Source organism: Sturnira hondurensis, unplaced genomic scaffold (assembly GCF_014824575.4).
Source record: "Sturnira hondurensis isolate 20B ecotype Veracruz unplaced genomic scaffold, ASM1482457v3 Scaffold0021354, whole genome shotgun sequence".
Lineage (NCBI taxonomy): Eukaryota > Metazoa > Chordata > Mammalia > Chiroptera > Phyllostomidae > Sturnira > Sturnira hondurensis.
Window position 1 is genome coordinate 4505503 of NW_028093985.1, and position 23339 is coordinate 4528841.

Here is a 23339-nt window from a genome sequence, read left to right on the forward strand (position 1 = left end):
TTAGGAATGTAAGTTCCTGTCTTTTTGGAAAATAGATTGGATGTTTGTATCAGTAACTAAAAATGTTGATAATTTTTCATTAGAAAATCTCATTTCTGGAATTTTTTTATTTTTTAAACCTAAAGACAGAAAAATGCCTTTGTACATTATATAGTAATGTTTATAAGAACAGAAAAAATTAAAAGTTCAAATGGCCCACACGATATTGGTTAAAAAATTATAGTACTTTTTAAAAAAGATTTTATTTATTTATCTTTAGGGGAGAAAGGAAGGAGAGAGGGAGAGAAATATCAATGTATGGTTGCCTCTGGTGCATCCCCTGCCGGGACCTGGCCTGCAACCCAGGCATGTGCTCTGCAACCCAGGCATCGTGCGAACCACGATCCTTTGGTTCACAGGCCTGTGCTCAGTCCACTGAGCTACACCAGCCAGGGCAAAAAATTATAGTACTTTTAATTGAAAAAATATTATCTGTGCCTTAAAATGGTAGTTATAAAAAGAGGGGAATTTTAGAAACAGTTATACAAGGTTAAATTGAAAGAAGAAAACATTTTAAAAGTTGTTACTGCTCTTGTTTCTGCACAGATAAGGTTGGTGGTTTATAGGCAGGAAAGGAGGCTACTTGTACTGGCATTTTGTGAATTGTGGCAACTGTTTGACACTTCACTCTTAAATTTTTATCTCATGTTTTTCTCTTCTTAACCAAAGACAAAAAAATTTTTAATGTATACTGCCCGAGTTCAAATATGGGATTGGGATTCCCTTGAATTTGTTCTCTGTTCTCTATTTGATGTGTTTCTATTTCTCTACTATTCTTACTGACAGTACCAAGAAATAGAAGAGTATGTGGCTAAAATACTAAAAATGATTTTTCTCTTTGCTTTCAAGAACTGTTTTAATGACTCCTACCTGTTACTGGTGGTTGAACTGTTGGAGGGAGTAGGCTGTAAAAGTATTTCTCCCAAGCAGTAAGAGAAGAACTTAAAAGAGGCATCAAAAAGCCCTTCCTGACAAACTAGAGAATGAAGTGTGAAAGCATTCAGTGAGATTTGGGTTCAGTTAGCTCCTATAACTGGTTCCCTTTACCATCATTCATCAAAAATATGTGAACTCTAGGACAGAGACTTAAGAAAAAGTCTTGATAGAATTTTGAGAATTCCTTGAGGATTCCAAAAGGTAGCTGTGAAGCATGGGGGACCAGTTAAGACATCCTCACCTTTTCTTTCTTTATTTTTTTAAAGATTTTATTTATTCATTTTTAGAGAGAGTGGAAGAGAAGGAGAGAGGGAGAGAAATATCAATGTGTGTTTCCTTCTCATGCACCCCGTACTGGGGACCTGGCCAGCAACCAAGGCATGTGCCCCAACTGGGAGTCCAACTGGCGACCCTTTGGTTTGTAGCTCATGCTCAATCCACTGAGCTACACCAGCCAGGGCTTTTTCTTTATTTTTAAAGATACCCTTGAGCTTCATTGTTTGTAGGTGGAGGGTACAGGGAATGAAGAGAGTAGATTGAGGAGAATGGAGTAAACAACACAAATAGGCATATATGCCTCAAATCCCCACATACAGGCCCCCTTCTTATCTCTTAAAGAATATTTAACATTCTCACAAATAGGGTTTTGTTTAAAAAGATTTTATTTATTTTTTAGAGAGAGGGGAGGGGAAGGAGAGAGAGAGGGAGAGAAACATCAGTGTGTGGTTGCTTGTCATTAGTCCCCACCAGGGACCTGGCCCACAACCCAGGCATGTGCCCTGACTGAGAATTGAACCTGCAACCTTTTGGTTTGCAGGCCCGCACTCAATCCACTGAGCTATACCAGCCAGGTGACAAATAGTTTTTAAAAAGTAGCACCTCTGGCAATTTAATTTATTTTTTTCCTTGCTTGTGTTGTCCTGTAAGCAGTAATAATGAAATTCACAAAATTAGAAACTGCTTTCTTTAAAGTATATATGTGAGGTCTGTGTGGAAAAAGTCCAGCCATTGTTAATATAACCAGAATGGCTTGTGCGACATGGATGTGATGTAACCTGGCAGCCAAGGAGAGTGGACTGGATTGCACCTGTGTGAACAATGACAACTTCACTGTACTAGTCAGTGGGGGCAGTAGATGCCATTGAGTGAGCATGTGTACTGTGTGGCTGTCACATTCAAAATGACTGAGCAAGGAGAGCAATGAATCTGCATCAAATTTTGTGTTAAGCTTGAGTGTTTCTCTTGGGAAACTACTGGGATGAATCAGAAGGCTGCAGCTATAGGCAGCTGGTGATTGGCAGCTTCATCAGGACAGCGCACCCACTCATGCATTATGTCTTGTGCAGAGTTTTTTGGTTGGCAGGCCCATGCTCAATCCACTGAGCTATACCAGCCAGGGCTTGGTGCAGAGTTTTTTGGTGAAACATCAAATCACCCAGTTGACTCACTCCCCACCCCCTACAGCCCAGATTAGGCACCCTGCAACTCCTGGCTTTTTGCAAAACTAAAATCACCTTTGAAAGGGAAGAAATTTCAAACCATTGATGAGATTCAGGAAAATACAACAGGGCAGCTGATGGTGATTAGGAGAACTGTGTGAGGTCCCAAGGTGCTTACTTTGAAGCGGGGGGCTGAGATGTTGCTGTCCTATGTACAGTGTTTCTTGTGTCTTGTATTTTCTTCAATGACTGTCTTTATTTTTTATGTTGCATGGCTGGATGCTTTCTGAACAGACCTCGTAGATAGGGAAATTTATTCCTATACTGCGCAGTGGCCTCTAAAGTTCATAGTTGGTCAACTCCTTCCCCTTGTTCTGTCCTTGGTGAGTTTATGCCACTAGAAGTGTATAGTCAATCACATTGAGTGTAGCCAGTCTCCAAATTGAATTTATGCTGCTGTTGAAAGTATGGATTTAAGATGCTTTTATATTTTATAAAATAACAGAAGAACATGTGAATTCACTTTATCATGTGGCTGCAAGGTAGAAAGAAAATTCAGTGTTTTGTAAACCGAAGAAAAAAGGGGACAATAACTCTGCTTCTTCTATGCTTAAAATAATAGATTTGCTCAGATATCAAAAGGTATGCCCAATATAATTGTGTAATAAGCAACAAAAGGCTTATGCCAGGTAAGTTCGAATTTTGGAATAAAAGAGATGTAACTGATTCACCTCTACTTTAAACTATTGTGTATTATCAAACCAACTTATAAAGTGATAAATTTTAGCAAAACTACTGTTCTACTACATTAGGTACATTTGGATCTTTAAGTCTCTGCTATAATGAAAGCCAGTACTGTATTTTATGTGTTGACTTAATAATTGGTTTAAAGTTCAAGACAAAATTTAGGTTAGATATTCTCCAGGTCTTCACTGTCCAGTAAGGTACTGAGCCCTGGAAATGTAGCTTGACCGTAATTCAGATGTGTTTAGTGTAAGCAACACTCAGTTTTGAAGACAGTACCAAAAATTCATGTAAAATATTTCATTGGTAGTTTTTATATTGATTAAATATTAATATATATTAAATGATAATATTTTGTAAATACTAGGTTAGATAAAATGATAAAGTGAATTTCACTTCTTTTTAACTTATTTTAATGTGCCTATTAGAAAATTTTAAATTATAAATACAGCTTGCATCGTTTTTTTTACTAGACAGCACTGGTCCAAGCAATATGTGATGAGGGTCTGGACTGGGACAATTAGGGCATTGAAAATAGGTGAAGAGAGAATTGGGATAAATTGTAAACATAGTCTGTATTGCTTGGTAATTGATTTCATGTGGTGGTTAAGGGGATGTCAAATATAAGATTTTTGATTCGGATGCTAAGTAGATGGTGATGTGTTTACCAAAGAAAGGTAACATGAGCAGAAGAGGGGCTAAAGTAATAACTATTGTTATTTCTTTGCACATACATCTTCACTAACATTTCATTGTAACATTTAATATTATAGGATGGTCATGTTTAAAATTATCCTCCCCACCCACCTTTTCCCAGGACTTGAATTCAGAAGATCAAAAAGCATCCAGTATTGAGCATATAAACTACAGTGAGGGAGAAGATTGTGCAAATGTGAAAAAGAAGTCCAAAACAGACATTGGTAACAAAAATAGTTCCCCCAAGTTCACTGTCCCAGTGACTGGAAAGTCTATAGAATCTCCTCTTAATGAAAACATTTATAATTCGACTTCATTTAAAGATGAGAAAATCATAGAGACTGATAGCGAGCCAGAAGAAGGTGAAATTACAGACTCTCAGACTGAGGATGATTATGAAGAAGACACTACCAGTGAAGATAATGTAACTGCAGAAGATACTGAGGATGAAGGTGAGTAAATAACCATTATTTAATTTTACATAAATGTCCCAGTGTGGTCATTGTAAACAGAGCAACACAATTAAAAATGTTAGCATAGACTTCCGGCCAAGATGGAGGCAGAGGTAGACACATTGTGCCTCCTCACACAACCAAAATAAGGACACCAGCAATTTAGAAGCAAAAAACAACCAGTACCAACAGAAAATTGAACTGTATGGAAGTCCGACACGACAACCAAGAAGTTAAAGTAGCCATATTCATCCAGACTCGTAGGAGGGGCAGAGTCAGGCGGCCGGGTGGAGTCAGGCAGTGGGTCGGAGAGGGGTTGAGGCAAAGCGGTGGCTGGTGGACCCTGGGCTCACAAGGCAGCAGCTGGCGAACTCAGCAAGGCAGCTGATTATGGAGGGGCACGGTGCACAAGGGGGCTGGCGGACCAGGTAGTCCCATTTTTGCGCGTAGATAAACCAGGCAAAACTGGGGAGTGAGACAGACCACGCAACCCAGGGTCCCATCTTGGAGAAATAAAGCCTCAAAACATTGATTGAAAACACCTGTGGGGGTTAAGGTGCTGGGAGAGACTCCCAGCCTCACAGGAGAGTTCGTTGGAGACACCCACAGGGTCCTAGAACGTATACAAACCCACCCACACAGAAATCGGCACCAGAAGGGCCCAGTTTGCTTGGGGGAAGTGGGGGTAGTGACTGAAATTTGGCAGAGAGCAGAGCAAGCACCACTGTTCCCTCTTGGATCCCTCCCCCACATACAGTGTCACAACCTAGCAACTGGGTTGCCCCACCCTGGTGAACACCTAAGGCTTCGCCCCTCACTACATAACAGGCACAACCAGACCAAAAAAAAATGGCCCAAGTGGAAAAACAGATTAAAGCTCCAGAACAAATACAACTAGGTGATGAACAGATAGCTAACCTATAAGATGCACAGTTCAACATACTTGTAATCAGGATGCTCACAGAATTGGTTGAATTTGGTTACAAATTAGATGAAAAATGAAGGCTACACTAAGTGAAATGAAGGGAAATGCACAGGGAACCAACAGTGATGGAAACAAAACTGGGACTCAAATCAGTGGAGTGGACCAGAAGGAAGAAAGGAAGAACCAAATAGAAAAGAATGAAGAAACAAGAATGCAGAAAAATTGAGGAGAGGCTTAGGAACCTCTAGGATATCTTTAAACATTCCAACATCCAAATTCTAGGGGTACCAGAGGGGGAAGAGGAAGAGCAACAAGTGGAAAAGTTATTTGAACCAATAATAAGGGAGAACTTTCCCAATCTGGCAAAGGAAATAGACTTCCAGAAAGTTCAGGAAGCTCAGGGAGTCCCAAAGAAGTTGGACCCAAGAAGGAATACACCAAGACACATCAAAATTACGTTACCCAATATTAAAGATAAGGAGAGAATCTTAAAAGCAGCAAGACAAAATGAGAGAGTTACCTACAAAGGAGTTCCCATAAGACTATCAGCTGATTTCTCAATAGACCTTGCAAGCAAGAAAGGGCTGGGAAGAAGTATTCCAAGTCATGAAAGGCAAGGATCTACATCCAAGATTGCTCTATCCAGCAAAGCTTTCATTTAGAATGGAAGGGCAGATAAAGTGCTTCCCAGATAAGGTCAAGTTAAAGGAGTTCATGATCACCAAGCCATTATTACAGGAAATGTTAAAGTGACTTATCTAAGAGAAAGAAGATAAAAGATATGAACAGTAAAGTGACAGCAAACTCACAATTATTAACAACCACACCTCAAACAAAAGCAAAGGCAAACTAAGCAAACTACTAGAACAAGGACAGAACCACAGGAATGGAGATCACATAGAGGGTTAGTAATGGGAGTGGGAGGAGGAGAGAGGGGGAAAGGTACAGAGAATAAGTAGCATAGATGGTGGGGAGAAAATAGACGGGGTGGGCAAGTATAGTATGTGAAATGTAGAAGCTAAAGAACTTGTGACACATGGACATGAACTAAAGGGGGGAAATGGGGCAGGGGGTGTGCAGGGTGGAGGGGAATTAAGAGGGGAAATGGGACAACTTGTAATAACAAAGTCAATAAATATATTTTAAACAATGGTAGTATAATGTGTCTGCCAAAAAAGTAAACTGATTGTTTTGAACTACATCATTAAAAGTTATGTGGGCTACCACTGTTAATTCTTAGGGAGTAAAATGTGAATAAATGACTAACACTTGGACCTTAAAGTTTCATTGCATTGAATGGTCTATTCGATAAAACAGAAAACTAAGTTACATATGCCTAATCCTGAAGTATGTATTAAGTCCTGATTGAGAGGGATACAGCAAATTGCCTTTAAAAAGTGTAGTCTATCAATTCAGCTATGTATTATGATAAAGTGTGTGTGTGTGTTTTACTTGAGGACATGGAGACATACTTTAAAACCCAGGCTTTCATAGTAGGATGTATGAGCTTATTTTGTTCTTAATAGAATTTCTTATATTTTTAAAAAGGGTAGACTTAAATGTTCTAACTTAATATTAAAATGCTCATTTGTGATATTTTCAAATTCCAAGACATTAAAAAAGAGAGATGATTGTTTTATAATCTTGATGTGTGCTGACTTTGCTGAATACCTTTAGGTTGATCACTTTAAATTGGTAACAGTGTTAAGCTTTACTAATTGTGCATATAGCAGGATTTAAGGTTGCTTAAAACAGAATTAAGCCTTTTGATCAATACATTTTTATTTCATGGATGCCTACTACTTTCCATAGACATTTTTTTTCATAGCATTTGCATTAACATTTACCCACTTGTTTCCTTGGCAGATGAAGAAAAAATTTGGCCCCCTTGTATCAGAGTAATTGTTATTAGATCACCAGTGTTGCAGACAGGATCTCTTTTTATTATTACAGCTGTAAACCCTGCTACAATTGGAAGGTAAAATGTTTAATGTCATTGTATGTGTATATTTGTCATATTCTAGTGGAGGACACATTTCCTGACAATTGTCTTGAAATGTGCATGGCACTTGTTATTCAAACACTTGTACATGGTACTCAGAAAACATTATTGATGCTTACCTATGTCACGTGCTTCTGGAAATTAGTCAAGGGTTTAACTTTGTGGTCCCAAAAGGGGACTGCCTATGTAAAGGGATACAATCTCAGCGATACCCTTCCCAGAGATTTTGTCATTTTCTTACCTTTTGTACAGCCTGTTTTAGATTAAAATTACTTACCCAAACCCAATATTGGCTTCCTTTTCTGCTTCTTTTCCTTTCCCCTTTGTAGCTCAGAACCAGCTTCCTAGAGAGGTAGGTTTTAATTGTGAGTAGGATAATTCCTTTTCTTAACTGGAAAGATAATCTGTCCTTAATTCAGATTTTATGCAATATTTTAATTTTAAATTTTTGGAAGACTGTGTGCTCCCTTTATATGTTGTTGTAGAAATGAGGACATAGTTAGCAGGTCTGGCATAAATAATTGACATTAGTACAAAGGCATTTTGTCTTACTGTATGTTTGTTAGCCCGAGATAGAAGTATCAAAGAATACAAGTAATTCTGGAACCTCCTTTCAAGCACAAAATTTAGAGTGTGAATAAGGAAACTAGACTTAGTGGGGTACAGAGACTTGCATTTTAACATCTTTTTTTTAACATGATCTTTTAAAACAAAAAGTCTGTTAAAAATTCTTTTCATGTCTCTAAGTGCTACATTTATATATGCTTCAAAAATTATTAAAGACATTTTTCTTAACTCTGCAGAGAAAAAGATATGGAGCATACTCTCCGAATTCCTGAAGTTGGTGTCAGTAAGGTAAGCTCTTTGCTTCTACAAATATAGCACCTTGATGTAATTTTATAAATAATCATGGCAGAAAGCTTAGGGTTTTTCCCATTTTAGTCAGTGGAGTAATGCTAATAAAAGCAATGCAGATTTGTTTTTTCCACTGCTTGAGAAAAGAAAAATTCTTCATCACAATTTGAATTAACTATGTTTCACTTTCAACAAACTGGAGCAGGAATAAAATAAGTGGATTAATTTAGATATTTTAAGTAATATCCACTTAGCATATTTATTGAGTGAAATGAATATGCTAGATATTATGACAATTCAAAAGCGAATCAGGTCACTTTTAGTTGATGGTTACTTTGAGTCCAGAGTATTTTACAACCCAGGAACGATCTATACCTGCCCAAAGCTCTTCATTTACAGTTTTTCCTAGTTAAGTCTCTAATGGTTTCTTTTAGAGATAGAAACATATTCAGGAAAAAGAGCAGTTGAGTCTTCAAAACAAACAATAAGGTCAAAGTTGCAAGTTAGATCATAAGTTTTGAAAAGAAAGGTTAACCACTGAGATACTTTATATGTATCTCATATACATATCTGTACTTTATAAAGTATAGCACCACATCTATACTTTATATGTATCTTTTTTTACTATATTTCCTGTAGTTTTACCTCCTCCCTTGTGTGGTTATCTGCCCTCCCCTGTTTGTTTTTCCTTTTTTGACCTTTAATCCCTATTTTGTTTCTATTTAATGTTCTATACAATGGATCTGAAGTACATATTTTATATGATTTTTATCTTTGAAATTAAATTTCTCATTAGTTTGAAAGTAGTTATTTTTACTATTATTAGACTCATTCAGAGAGAAGTAAATCCTCATAATTTTGACTCTAACCAAATCATCATGCTATTTAATTTTATTGCGACCCTTTTATTCCTTTGCCCCCAAAGGAAACATGATCTGTAACTTAAATAGCAAAGAAGTCTTTCCCCCACTGCAATCTAAAAATATAGGTAGCTCTCTGATAGCATTTCTGCTTTTTCGTTCTTTCTTTTTTTTTCTTTTCTTTTGATAGCATTTCTTTCTTTTTCTTTCTTTCTTCTTTCTTTTTACCTCCCTCTGTCTAAAAATAAATAAATAAAATCTTTAAAAAAATAAAACATACAAATTCAGTTTTTCAAACCCCACTAGGACACTAATAGGTAAATGAGTAAAGTACATAAACAGTTCACACTAGAGAAAAATCATAGTAAACATGAAAACCATCCAGTCTTTCTAGTAATTTAAGAACTACAATCCAAGATGTCAGTTTTCTTTCATCATATTTATTAAATATCACTCCTGTTGGGAACATAATTTAGAACAGCTCTTTCAAATAAGGTTTCAAGTCAAAAGACTTGAAAATATTTAAATCCTTTGATATAGTCATTATTATTCTAAATGACCCAGTTGAAGATAATGTGCAAAGGACATGAAGAGAAAATTTATAGAACAGGAAACCAAATGGCTAATAAATACAAGAAAAGGTTTCAACTTCAGTACTAATCAGGGAAATGCAAATTTAAATCACAATGGTAAGATTTAATTCACACCTATTATGCTTGTAAAAACAACTTTGACAATACTAAGTGTTAGTTAATGCTGTATAGAGCAACAAGAATTCTTATAGACTACTGTTGGGAATATAAATTGATACAGCCACTTTGGAAAATAATATGGCGATATTTAATGAAGCTTAAGATTTGCATATACCGTAGCTTAGCAGTTTTATTTGTAAGTATATACCCCAGAGAAACACTTGCCTTGTCCAGAAGAAGGTTGCATGTATGAGAATGTTCATAGAAACATTTTTAAAAATGATAAAATCTTGGGAAAAACCTGGATGTTCATTATCAGAAAAGTATGTAGATTGTGAGACATCTATTCAATGAATTACCATTCGGCGAAGTGGTATGACTGCGCAGCAACTGAATGGGTGTATCTTTTATTAAGTCAAACGAGCAAAATGAAAGAAATAAGGGCAGTAGCGTACATTTATCAGAAGTCATTAACCTATACAGCTAAGGCCTATGAATATAAATTATATCAATTCTGTATAAAAATTATATCAATAAAAAATCCATACACAATGACTCATTTATAGCAAGTTCCAGACTAGGCAAAATAAGCATCCCATTTATGGGTACGTGCATATGTGGTAGAAGTACAAAGAGATGTATCATGATTGAAGAAACATCAGACCTCTGAAAAGGAAGGGTGGGGGATAGACAGAGTGAGGTGCACATCGACTGATAGCCTATTTGAAATATCTGAGGCAACTATGGCAAAATTTATTAAATCTTGTTCACAGGTACATAGGGTCAATATATTTTTGTGTGTGTTTGAAACATTTTATAATATATGTTTATGAAAGTTTTAAAAGAACAACCTTATTGCAATATAGTTTATGTATCATATGTTAATACAATTTAGCCATTAAAAGTGTATAATTGAAAGGCTTTTAGTGTATTCACCGAGTTCTGCAGTCATCATATCCATTTCAGAACCTTAGTTCCTTCCAATCCCCACAGCACTGGGCAACCACCGATCTGTCTGTCTGTGGATTTGCACAATCTGTACATTTTATGTACATAGAATTATATAACATGTAGTCTTTTGTAACTAGTTTTTTTACTTAGCATGTCTTCAAGATTCATCCATGTTGTATCATATGTCAGTACTTAATTTCTTTTTATCGCAAAATAATATTCCACTGTATGGATATACTACATTTCATGATTCATCAATGATGGGTATTTGAATTGTTTCCACTTTTTGGCTATTAAGAATACTGTTGCTATGAACATTCTGTACAAGTTTTTGTTTGGATGTATTTTTTTATTTCTCTGGATATATATACCCAGGAGTAAAATGGTTGGGTGGTATGGTAACTCTCGGTTTAACCTTTTGAGAGACTGCCAGACCGCTCCAAAATAGCTGCACTATCTACTACATTGTATTGTATATGAAATTTTTAATTAAATATTTCTGCAGCTCTTTTTCCAATTAAAGAGACATGTATCGAATATATGTTCCATATATGTGAAGCACTGTATTATGAGCTAAGAGGTAAGCAAAAATGTAAACTAATGTAAACAGTAATTGTACACAATAAAGTGCAGTAACTTCATGTAATGTGTACGTAAATAAAGTGCTGAGGCGTGAGGTTGGAGTGATTAGTCCTGAGTATTCAAAAACTACAAAACTTTTCTGAGAAATCGACCTTGAATATTTCAAGTCACCTTTTGTATTAAGAAGAATTTTTAATGATATGAACAAATACTTAGGTAAAAAAAATTTCAAATTCTTTATATAGTATTGTCCCAACTATATTATAGAGGTAGAAAAGGCAGGGCACAGTAAATTATTAATGGTAGTTTTAGGTGGAATTATACCTGACTTCTTCATCTGTAGCCTTCACATTTCTACCAGAAGTATTATAATGTGTTTGTATTCAGAAAAAGTAATAAATAATAAAAGTTAAATAATCAGAGACTAAAGTCCTTTGTAGCCAATCGTAGAGAAATTGTTATCTATGGTTAAAAAAAGTATGCTACTTTATAATTACCTGGTTTCTCCTTTTTTAAGTTTCATGCAGAAATTTATTTTGACCATGACTTACAAAGTTATGTCCTTGTGGATCAAGGCAGCCAAAATGGTACAGTTGTTAATGGAAAACAGATTCTTCAGGTGAGTGTATATGTATTAATTAATTACTTGCACATTATTTAAAAAGTTGAACTAAATTTTTTTATTCCCGATGTCCACAGTTACACGTATCATTTGGTTAGGTCAAAGTTCAGGTCTAAATGTGTTACGTGGGAGGGAGTCCCAGAAAGGGCTGAAGAAGTATATAGTAAGTGGGTACTTGGCTATTGACTTTTGACTTCAAATTATTCCTTGTTATTAGAGATAAGTGCACTTTAAAGCTATTCAGAGTAAATGTTTTTTCAGGAACTTTAGAGGCCCTTCTTTTTTGTGTGTTTTTTAAAATTTATTTTAATGAAAATGTTGCTAAACTATAAACTCCTTGAAACTAAGGGCTATGTCTACTCAATTAACTCTTCTATCTTCAACATGTAGCAAAGTGCTTGGCTCTTGTTCTTAGTCTATAAGAATAAAAATGAAATAAAACTGAATTATCATAAGAAAAGAAGAAGTAAAAAGAGAATAATGATATACTCATCCCCTAACGCTTCATCTTTTTTGCTGAGATTATTCGTTTTGGTAATAGATTTTTAGCATTTTGGGTTGGGTATTTGTGGGCACGGAGATAGGACATTGTAGAGTGGGTAATACAAAAACCAGCAGTTTCTCGATTCAGCTTTCTTAGCCAATAGTAGAGTATCGTGGATCATCTAGTTGTACATATGTGTGTGCATATGTGTGTCTGTGTCATTGAGAATCGTCTCCAAAAATTTTTTTTGTTATAATGAGACATTACTTCCATTTGGCATAAAATAATCATATGTAACATTTTTGGATTTCTGTTTTGTGTTATTTCCCCCCAGCCTAAAACTAAATGTGACCCTTATGTACTTGAGCATGGAGATGAAGTGAAAATTGGAGAGACTGTATTGTCCTTTCACATTCACCCTGGCAGTGACACCTGTGATGGCTGCGAGCCAGGGCAGGTCAGAGCTCACCTTCGTCTTGATAAGAAAGATGAACCTTTTGGTATGTGAAACAGTCTTATCTGTGAGCATGAGACCTTTTTAATTCACTGGAGTGTTCTGAAAATGTATCAGTTAGCTACCAGCTTTATATCTTGATATAAGGAATTTTGGTATAATACTGTATTGAGATAATTTATATTTCCATGAATATTATCAAATGAGACTCAGAAATGAAATGTTTTTCAAATTTGAGACGTAGGCTAGCCAGTTATGATTGTACCTGATTTTTCTATGTAATAACTTAGCTAGCTTTTATAGATAGCATTAGGTTACTCTTTGACCAGTAGATAGTCATTAGCTCTGTTTTTGCTGATGTAGTTTAGTTGGCTTTTGAAGCAGCACTGCAGTGGTAGCTAAATGTTCTTCAAACGAGTTATTGTGACATAACTACAATCAGGACTGGTTTTCTTTTAACATCTGTTCACAGATATGAAAGGGTCATCCACCATTAAATTCTGTCATATAATGTTGTAACATAGAAAATAATAGGCCAAAATATTAAGAGTAATTGGCTGATATATTTACTTTCCTACTTATAGTTTACGTTGATTCATCATCTGTGTACATACGTTTATTTTCTGTAGTAAATAACACTGTAGGAAGATGCTGTCTTGCTTTAAACCCACTCATCTAAGGCTTTTAAAATTTAAATATGTAGTTCAAATGAGTAAGAACTAATTTTTTTCACATTAAGTATGACCTATTACAAAATAATGTGAATCTCGGGTTCTATGATTTTTCTCTTGCTCATGCCTACATTTCTTTGGAAAATTCACAGTATTTCTGCACTTGGGATTTTTGTATTATACTCATATCAAAACATTAAGATGTTCGGTATTTCTTTGTTATCTATACTATAACATTTCTATGATCTTTTGAGTTTTGGTTTACTTTCCAAGTACATTTCATTACCAAAATACTGAAAGGACATCATTACAAACCAAGATTCCTTTATATTAATGTTTATTTGCATTTTATTATTTATTAATCTACAGATGAACTACTACTATTGGTTATTAATTATTAAATACGAGCGTTAATTCTATATAAAAATCTGTCAGATTTAGTGAGTTTTTCTTTCTAAACCAAACTCACTTTTTCCTTTTAGGTGGTCCAGCACTAAGCAAGGAGGAAAAAGAGTTGGAAAGGAGAAAAGAATTAAAGAAAATACGAGTAAAATATGGTTTGCGGGTAAGGATATTAAATATTGCTATATGTGTTGTGTACCTGGTTTTGAGTAAAAATGCCTTTATTACATTTTATATGTAAAGTTATTTAGAATTACTTTGAGATTTATATAATATCTTTTACTTATTTACTGTTAACAACTGTTGAGGTTGAAGTAGAAAATGATAATAGGAAGTCAAGTCAAGATGCAGGCATAGGCAAACACACTTTACCTCCTTGCACAACCACAGCAAAAAGTACAACTAGGGTACAAAATGAGTATCACCTGTATGTGTGAGAAAATTGAGCCATATGAAAGTCCGACAACCAAGGATTTAAAGAAGCCGTGTTCATCCAGATAGGTAGGAGGGATGGAGAGGCAGAGAGGCACAGAGGTGCAGTGAGGGGTTAAGATGCGGAGTGGCCCAGAGAAGTGCAGAGATGCAGAACGGGTGGTCCCATATGTATGTGTGATGGATAAAAATTGGGAGGGATAATTCAGGAACAAGGAATAACTCAGGAATGAAGGATTCTAGCCCCAGACCAGATCACCCAGCCTGGGTTTTCAGCACTAGGAAGATAAGTTCCCATAACTTCTGGCTGTAAAAATGAGTGGGGGTTGGGGCAGCAAAAGAAACTGCAGGATTCTCAGGAAACTCCTCTTAAAGGGCCCACAAGACTTAGGACTTATACAGACTCACCCTCTCTGGGATTCAGTAACAAGGGCAATAGCTAGAAGGGCACCAGTGGCATGTGGGGAGAAATTGAAGTGACTGGCAACACAGTGAGTGCCAAGAGACAGCTTACTCCTGGGCAAAACTAGAGTCTGGAGGGTGTTGTCCCCTCTCTAAGCCCTCCTCCACACAGAGCCACAGAATGGTGACATGGGTTGCCCCACCCTGTCTATGACCTAAGGCTCTGCCACATACAACTTAAAGGTGAGCTTCTGTACAATAGGCCACTCAGCTAAGGTGGAGTCAAAGCAGCTCCATGTAATACATAGAAACAAACACAGGGAGGCTGTCAAATTAAGACAAAGAAATATGTCCCAAATGAAAGAACATAACAAAACTCCAGAAAAAGAACTAAACGAATTGGAGTCAAGCAGCCTATCAGATGCAGACTTCAAAACACTGGTTATCAGGATGCTTAAAAACTCATTGGGTACATCAACAACATAAAAAAGAATCAGGCAGAAATGAAGGTTACATTAAGTGAAATAAAGAAAAATCTGTAGGAAACCAACAGTGGAGGGGATGAAGCTGAGAATCAAATCAACAATTTGGAACACAAGGAAGAAAAAAGCATTCAATCAGAACAGCAAGAAGAAAAAAAGAATCCAAAAATCAAGCATAGGCTAAGGAGCCTCTGGGACATCTCCAAGTGCACCAACATCTGAATCATAGGGCTGCCAGAAGGAGAAGAGGAAGAGCAAGAAATTGAAAACTTATTTGAAAAAATAATGAAAGAAAACTTCCCTAATTTGGTGAAGAAAGTAGACATACAAGTCCAGGAAGCACAGAGAATCCCAAACAAGATGAACCCAAAGAGGCCTACACCAAAACACATTATAATTAAAGTGTTAAAGATAAAGAGAGGATCTCAAAGGCAGCAACAGAACAGTAGATAGTTACTTCCAAAGGAGTTCCTCTAACACTTGATGATTCTCAAAAGAAACTTTGCAGGCAAGAAAGGACTGGCAAGTAGTATTCAAAATAATGAAAAGTAAGGACCTACAACCTAGATTACTCTATTCAGCAAAGCTATCATTTAGAAGGGAAGTACAGATAAAGTGCTTCCCAGACAAGGCAGAACTAAAGGAGTTCATCATCATCGAGCCATTAGTATATGAAATATTAAAAGGAGCTATATAAGAAAAAGATCAAAACCGTGAACATTAAAATGGTGACAAATTCACAACTATCAAGAACCAAATCTAAAAAACAAACCAAGTAAACAACTAGAACAGAAACAGAATCATAGATATGGAGATCACTTGGAGGGTTATCAGTCGGGAGGTGGAAGGGGGAGAGTGGGGGGAAGGTTGCAGGGATTAAGAAGTATAAATGGTAGGTATAAAATAGACAGGGGATATTAAGGATAGTATAGGGAATGGAGAAGCCAAAGAACTTATATGCGCAACCTATGGACATGAATTAGGGGGTGGGGATTGCTAGAGGGAGCAGGGTACAGGGTGGAGGGGAGCAAAGGGGGAAAAATTGGGACAGCTGTAATAGAGTTATCAATAAAATATGTTTTAAAAAATGATGATAGTACCCTGCATTTGGAATAGCCATATCTGGTTTTTAAAAACTTGCATTAAGCCCTGGCTGGTATAGCTCAGTGGATTGAGCATGAGCCTGTGAACTACACGATTGTGGTTTGATTTGCAGTCAGGGCACATGCCTGAGTTGCAGGCCAGTTCCCAGCAGGGGACTCACACAAGGCAGCCATACATTGATATTTCTCTCCTTCTCTCCTTCCCTTCCCCTCTAAAGATAAATAAATAAATAAATAAAAACTTGCATGAAAATGTTGCCACGAAGAACACAGTTGAAGGACTAATGCTGCATGATTTCAAGACTTACTATAAACTACAGTAGTTATGATAGTGTAATATTGGCATGAAGATAAACAGATATGTCAGGGGAATGGAATAATGAATCCAGAAACAGATCCATGTAGATAGATATGTGTATGTGTGTGTGATTTCAGTGAAGATGTGAAGGCAGTTTGGTAGAGAAAGGGTAGCCTTTTTTCGGCAAAGCTGGAACAGTTGGACCACCATATGCAGAAATAACAACAGAAAGAACTTTGATTCACACCACACAATATATAAATGAATTCAAAATGAATCACAGTGATGAATTTAAAATCTAAAACTATAAAACTTTTAGAAGCAAATTTTTTTGTTTAGATATCTAACACCAAAAGCACAATCTATAAAAAAAATGTATTAGTAAATTGCTCTAACTCCAATGGTTCTCTTTCTCTAAAGTTACTGTTAAGAGAACAGAAAGATAAGCCATAGAACAGGAAAAGTATTTGCAAATCATATATCTGGTAAAAATCATGCCTATGTTTAGAATATATAATGAAGTCAAAACTCAATAAAAACAAGTCAATTAAAAATGAGCAAAAGATTTAAATAGACACATCAAAGTGTCTGATGTACATACAAAAGGCAGACAAACACATGAAAAGATGTCCAGTATCAGTAGTCATTAGGGAAGTGCACATTAAAACCAGTCAAAAAGACTGACCATACCAAGTGCTGGTGGGCATGGGGAGGAACTGGAACTCTCATGCTGCTGGTGAGAACACAAAATGTGATTACATTGGAAAACAGTTTAGTAGTTTCTTTAAAAGTTAAATATTATGATTCACCATTCTACTCTGTGGTATTTACTGAAGAGAAAGGCTAGTAAACAAATGTTCATAGCAGCTTTTTTTAATAGCCAAAAATGGAAAAAAATTATATGTTAATCATGAATGGGTAAGTAAACTGTGGTATATCTATATGGCCAAATAATAGTTGGCAATAAAAATGCATGAGCTATTGATACAGGCTGCAGTATGGACAAATCTTAGTTATGCCAAGTGAGAGAAGTCGGACAGCAAGAGTACATAGTATGTACTTCTTTTTATAAATTAATAAAATTCTAGGAAAGCAAACTTAACCCGTGACAGCAAAGATGTGGTTGCCCGAATACAGGGAAAGAAAGATGCACAGGATAGATTACAGAAAAGGACAAGGATACCTTTATGGAAAATGGATATGTTTATTATCTTGATTTTGGTGATGGTTTCATAGGTGTATACACATCTCAAAAGTGTCTAATTGTACACTTTATGTGTAATTTAATATGTGTTAATGTACCTCAATTAGGCTGTAGAAAAACTTTGCAATTTAATCCTGTAAGTAGATCGGGAAGGTAATTAATATTTTCAGTTTACATTTAAGAAACTAAAGCTGAGGACCCCCAGCTAGGTGTTAAATGTATTTGTCTAGTGCTTTTTACACTTCATAAAGATGAGGAGAAAGATGTGCCAAAATAATATATATTCTGCAAAATTGTATTTTTTGTTATTTTTGTACTAAGGAAGAGAAATCATAATAAGAAAAAATATCAAGGGGCTAATTTTGGAGGGAAATAGAACGTATATAAGAAGAGAATAAAATGTTTTCTCACAAATTTTAACTCAGTTTCTGTATCTTCTGGGGTAGAACAACTCATTAGGAACAGTGGTTCTGTTTTTATTTTCTGATTAAAAGCAAAATTGAGTAAAAACTTCTGTGGTACTTACTGTGAATTGCTCTGCAGCCCCTGACATCTCTGTGGATGGATGTCAATCCTCTCACAAGGATGTGTGTGTTGATTTTAGAGCTAGTGGGAGAAGTGGGAGAGAGAATCATACATGTAGGAGAGAAACATTCATCGGTTGCCTCCCATACAGACTCCGGCTGGGACTTGAACCCACAACCCCTTGCTACGTGGGATGGTGCTCCCAACAAGCTGTGCCACCCGGCCAGGGCAGTGCCATACTTTTTATATAGAGATCAGCAAGCAGTTAGGAAGGGTGGAGAGAAGTCTTCTGTGATGCCGCAGGCTGAATGGACTGCCTCCCCTTCTGTGCCACTGCCACACCCCGTGTGTACTCTTGGTTGCACCAATCATCCTGTAGTCTGCTACAGATTATGTATGTCTTACGGGGTTATACATTTCTTTGCATTCCGTCATGTAGCCTGGAGTTAACACACTTGTTATTCAGTAATTATTTGTTGAGTGACTGATTAATTTTATAAATGGAACTGTACTGAAATCAGAAGCTATTTTTTATTACTAGAATAAAAGAGTGTTTACTTTTTATCCATTTTTAAAAAGCCTTTCTACATTTTCCTTTTTTTTTACATTTTTCTTTCTAAGGAGCAGTAATTAAACTAGTTTAGGTCCTTAGAGAAAAGGAAAAATAGATTTTTTCCAATCCCAGAGGTTCTGCATGTTTTTTTGAATACTGGTAGTTAATATGAGAATATGACTGCATAGCATTAGTCAAAGTAAACTGTATTTCATTACGATTACATGTTATAATTTACATATTTATATTTTGTATACAATTTGTGTTATAGTACAGTTTAAGATAAACATTTTAAAGGAGATAGAATAAAAATAGCGTATTCAATGATATAATTGTCTTTATTTACATCATGGTTTTAATTCATTGTTTAATAGAGACCACATTGAACCATATTTGCAAAGTGAGGCAAATACAAAAACATTACATTTTATTTATCAGCTTTGTGGGTTTTTATCAATGAATATTTTGTGTTTTTAAAGAATACAGACTACGAAGATGAAAAAGCATTGAAGAATCCAAAGTACAAAGACAGAGCAGGAAAGCGTAGGAAGCAGATTGGGAGTGAAGGAACTTTCCAGAGAGATGATGCTCCCGCATCTGTTCATTCGTAAGTGTTAACTTTTCCAAAGTAGTTTTCTAGAGTAGTGGTACCAGTTATTTTTAACTTACTCATTTATTATAAATGTGACCTAAATGGTGTTTTAGAAATCAACTACCATCTTAATTTTTTTTCTTAATTTTTTAAAAAGTGAAATTACTGATAGCAACAAAGGTCGGAAGATGCTGGAGAAGATGGGCTGGAAAAAAGGAGAGGGCCTAGGGAAGGACGGTGGAGGAATGAAAACTCCGGTAAGACTTGCATTTTCTTTCACTCCTTATTTTTACAGTAGATATATTTAGTGTGTACCTGATATGTGCCAGGAATTACCTTAAGAGCTAGTAGTGTGGTAGGGAGTAAAAACAGATGATTACTGCCTTTGTGTCATTTGTGATTACCAAATACATATGTGTGCACTGTTTTTTTTAAATTTATTTATTTTTAGAGAGGGGAAAGGAGGGAGAAAGAAAGAGGAAGAGAAACATCAATGTCTGGTTGCCTCTGACACGTCCCCTAATGGGGACCTGGCCTGCAACCCAGGCATGTGCTATGATTCTGGAAATTGAACCAGCAACCCTTTGATTCACAGGCCGGCACTCAATGCACTGAGCCACACCAGCCAGGGCCATTGTTTTGCTTTTAATGTTTTTAGGAAGCCCCTTAGAATTGAAGTTTTCTTCAGTGGAACTAGGATAGTGAATGTTATTTCCTGAGCCAAAGGTTTTTCTGTATCTTTTAGTTGTTTTCAATGATTTCCTGGTGCTAAGCATTGCAGGAGCAGGTGTAACGTTATTTTACAAATAGGTTCTGTATTACCTGGAGCATTTGTTTTGGGTTCAGGAATCAGATTATGTAACAACAAGCAATAGAAAGAAGAATGTTTGAAAAACACTGTACAGTGATTTAATTCTATAGTTTCATGGTTCATCAAGGTGCAGATTATCCTTCACAAAAACCTAACAAAGTAACATGACTGAAGAACTTCCTTATTTATTACTTGGTATCTCAGGAAATAATGAATGGATCACTGTGAGTTTAATGTAAGCTTTCTTATTTCATTAAGATATAATGGGAAGAACTTGGGTTTTATTGTCAGACCTAGGTTAGAATATGTGCTGTGTCACTTACTATCTGTGGGACTTAGGGCAAGTTGGGACTTCAGTTTTCATATGTAAAAATGGGGATGATAATAACTGTTTTTCAGTGATACTGTGAAGATAAAGGCCTCAGCATATATATATATACCTCAGCTGGGGTATATTAGACACTCAGTAACTGGTAGCTTTTAATGGTTCTCAAAATAATGAGAAGTATTCCCTTCTAAGCAATCATGTTCTTTTTATGGCTCTTAATGTTTAACCTACCTGTTCACTTACTTAGGTGAGGCTAGGACAGTAGGTTTAAATGCATCTATTGCCTTTGCCTTTGGGTAGAGTGGGATGGCAGAGTCGGCAGCATTCCAGTGAAATTTGGTGCTATTTTAGGAGCAGCGTCAGCTGTCCTTATCGACAGGCAAGACAATGCAGGAAAACGAGTTATAAAAGTTCCGTTTATAATCATGTAGGTATTCCTGTCAGTATCTTGCATTTGATAGGTTTTTCTTTTGCATTAATCTTTTCTAAGTCAAAGAATTATAGTTAAAATACTAAGTTGCACAGAGCAGATTTCAATGTGCTTTGACTTGTACAGTAAATAAGCCTCTGCTCTACCTTTGGTAACAGATCCAGCTTCAGCTTCGGCGAACACATGCAGGCTTGGGGACAGGCAAACCATCCTCGATTGAAGATGTTCACCTTCTCCAAAACAAGAGCAAAAAGAACTGGGAGAAAGCACGAGAGAGGTTCGCCGAAAACTTCCCAGAAACTAAACCTCAACAAGATGCACCAGGGACAGTGCCTTGGGTCAAAGGGACTGTAGAGTGAAGGTCAGTCATAGAACACAGTTCAAACGTTTTTAACAGAGTCTGGAAACTCTTATTTCGTTGAAGAACTTTTCCCTCCAAAAGAGCCAGTGGCATGAGGGTACTGTATCACAGTTTACCCCCTCATGATTCAGAAATGTGTAATAAAGTGTGTTTTGTAGTTTTTTTAAACCTTAATAAATAGTGACTTAATCAAGTTATTCGATGAGTGGATTAAAGTGCACAGGGCGTGGATGAGCTTATCAAACTTTGTTATTTTTATCTTGTCATTTATAAGATGCATATGAGTAGCTAGCCATGTAGGCAAAATTCATGTACTCACTAATGATTTAAATGTACATTTGTCCTTGTCTGCATAGATTCATTATTGTAAGATGTGCAACAAAAAGCCCAAACATTTATAAAAACAATTCTGATTATATACATTCTTGTTTTTGCCCTTTAGAACTTAGATAGAAAATGTTGAGAAAAAGTCGGCAGTGGTGCATAAGTTTTATCCTTGAAATAACGTAAGTAATGTTATTGAAGAACTAAGGAACAGGTGACAACAAATAGAAAATTAGACTTTCATGTTTTCTTCTGTGAAGAATCTGTTGATTTGTACTATATATGAAGCATTTACATTGGTTTGTTTCATAGCTGAAATATTTAGATATGAACAATTGAGTATAATATTGAAATATTCAGTGTGCTAGCATTTGTAGTTTTGATAAATCCCATTTCTGGCAATAGAGTTTTGCCAGAGAAATCTGATTTCTATTACAAACAGAGTAAGTACCTACCCAAGGCCTCAAACTGAAGTATTTATTGAAAATGTTCTCAAATGCAATAAAAAACATTATAACATCAAAAGAGTGATTCTTTGAATCAAGAATTTAAACTCACTACCAGCCAGAATTTTCCTTCTTAAATGGTCAGAGTGGTCAAAAGGGATCTCTTCACGTGCTGGAGAACTGCACGCAGCTTTCCGAGTGCAGGCGGCTCTGTTCTGCCAGTGACCACTGCCCTTTGTTCCGTTTCTCTCAGCTCTTTGCTGTGAAATTCATGCCAGACTCTTTCCTGGTGGTGAACATAAGCTATGGCTCCCTCATCTACTATAAAGAAATGTCTCCAAGATTTGGAATAGGAAAGGGAACTTCTGAAAAACAGTTGTACAGAAGAAAAGATCATTCAGAAAGAAAGGCTACCTGTTGGAATTTCTAGTCTAAATGGTATGGGGTACTTAGAAAAGGGAATGGGAAAATAAAAAGAAATTCATTACTAAAGATGAGACATGTTCCCAAATTGTCAAGTCCCTTTAGGCCTGTGCTGGGATAATTAGGGGTCCCACAACTCCAGATCTGGATTGAGTACTTTTCTCTATCCTTCCTGGTCACCTACACACCCTAACACATATATACGTATGTTAGACTTGGAGTCAACAGGAGTTGCCTACATTATGTCTCTAAAACAAAAAATTACTCACTTAAATGTGGTTTTGGTTCTGGTGCCCTGTATGTAAGTAACAGCAGAACTACCAAAGTAGACTTTTTTTCTGGTACCTCTTACTCGTTGGGTTAGTATATTGTCTATATATTTCCCATTTTTATTATTGGATTGCAGAAAACTTAATTCATTGCTTTCCTTTGTTAAGAAAATGGAAACTTGAAAATGGTGATAAAAATCGAAATGTGTGTGATATTTGCATTCTTCAAACCATCTGTAGAACAAAGTCTCAGGGCTGCACTGTATAGTGGTTAAAGCACTCGTAATGTCTGAGTCTGATTTCCACCTGTGAAATAATGAGTGTCTCACATGTCTGTCTAGAGTAGAAAATGGGAGAATGTATGTGCACGCACTTTGTGAACTGTAAAGGTAGTACGGATGGGAGCTATGTTTGTTTAGAGCCATAGGCATGAATTAGGTACAATTTGGATTACACATAAAATCATTTCGTTTGTAATATCTTAAATTATAGTTTATTCACACAGTATACAGTAATTTAATACTTTATGCACTATACATTAATTGAATAG

General features: G+C 36.1%; 1 protein-coding gene across 2 annotated transcripts in view; it reads left to right on the plus strand.

Moving 5' to 3' along the window:
• The window catches only part of AGGF1 (angiogenic factor with G-patch and FHA domains 1), a 31326-nt gene extending 9184 nt beyond the window's left edge, over positions 1-22142 (plus strand). The window contains exons 6-15 of one of the 2 annotated variants that reach the window (XM_037032200.1): positions 3976-4078; positions 4178-4306; positions 7098-7209; positions 8037-8088; positions 11691-11792; positions 12614-12779; positions 13887-13969; positions 19285-19412; positions 19555-19654; positions 21125-22142. In XM_037032200.1, the coding sequence (XP_036888095.1) occupies positions 3976-4078; positions 4178-4306; positions 7098-7209; positions 8037-8088; positions 11691-11792; positions 12614-12779; positions 13887-13969; positions 19285-19412; positions 19555-19654; positions 21125-21325 (1176 nt within the window). In that variant the 3' untranslated portion in view covers positions 21326-22142. Of the gene's footprint in view, positions 1-3975; positions 4307-7097; positions 7210-8036; positions 8089-11690; positions 11793-12613; positions 12780-13886; positions 13970-19284; positions 19413-19554; positions 19655-21124 lie in introns of both variants that reach the window. The other variant, XM_037032198.1, reaches the window with a different exon arrangement.
• The last annotated feature ends 1197 nt before the right edge of the window (positions 22143-23339 follow it).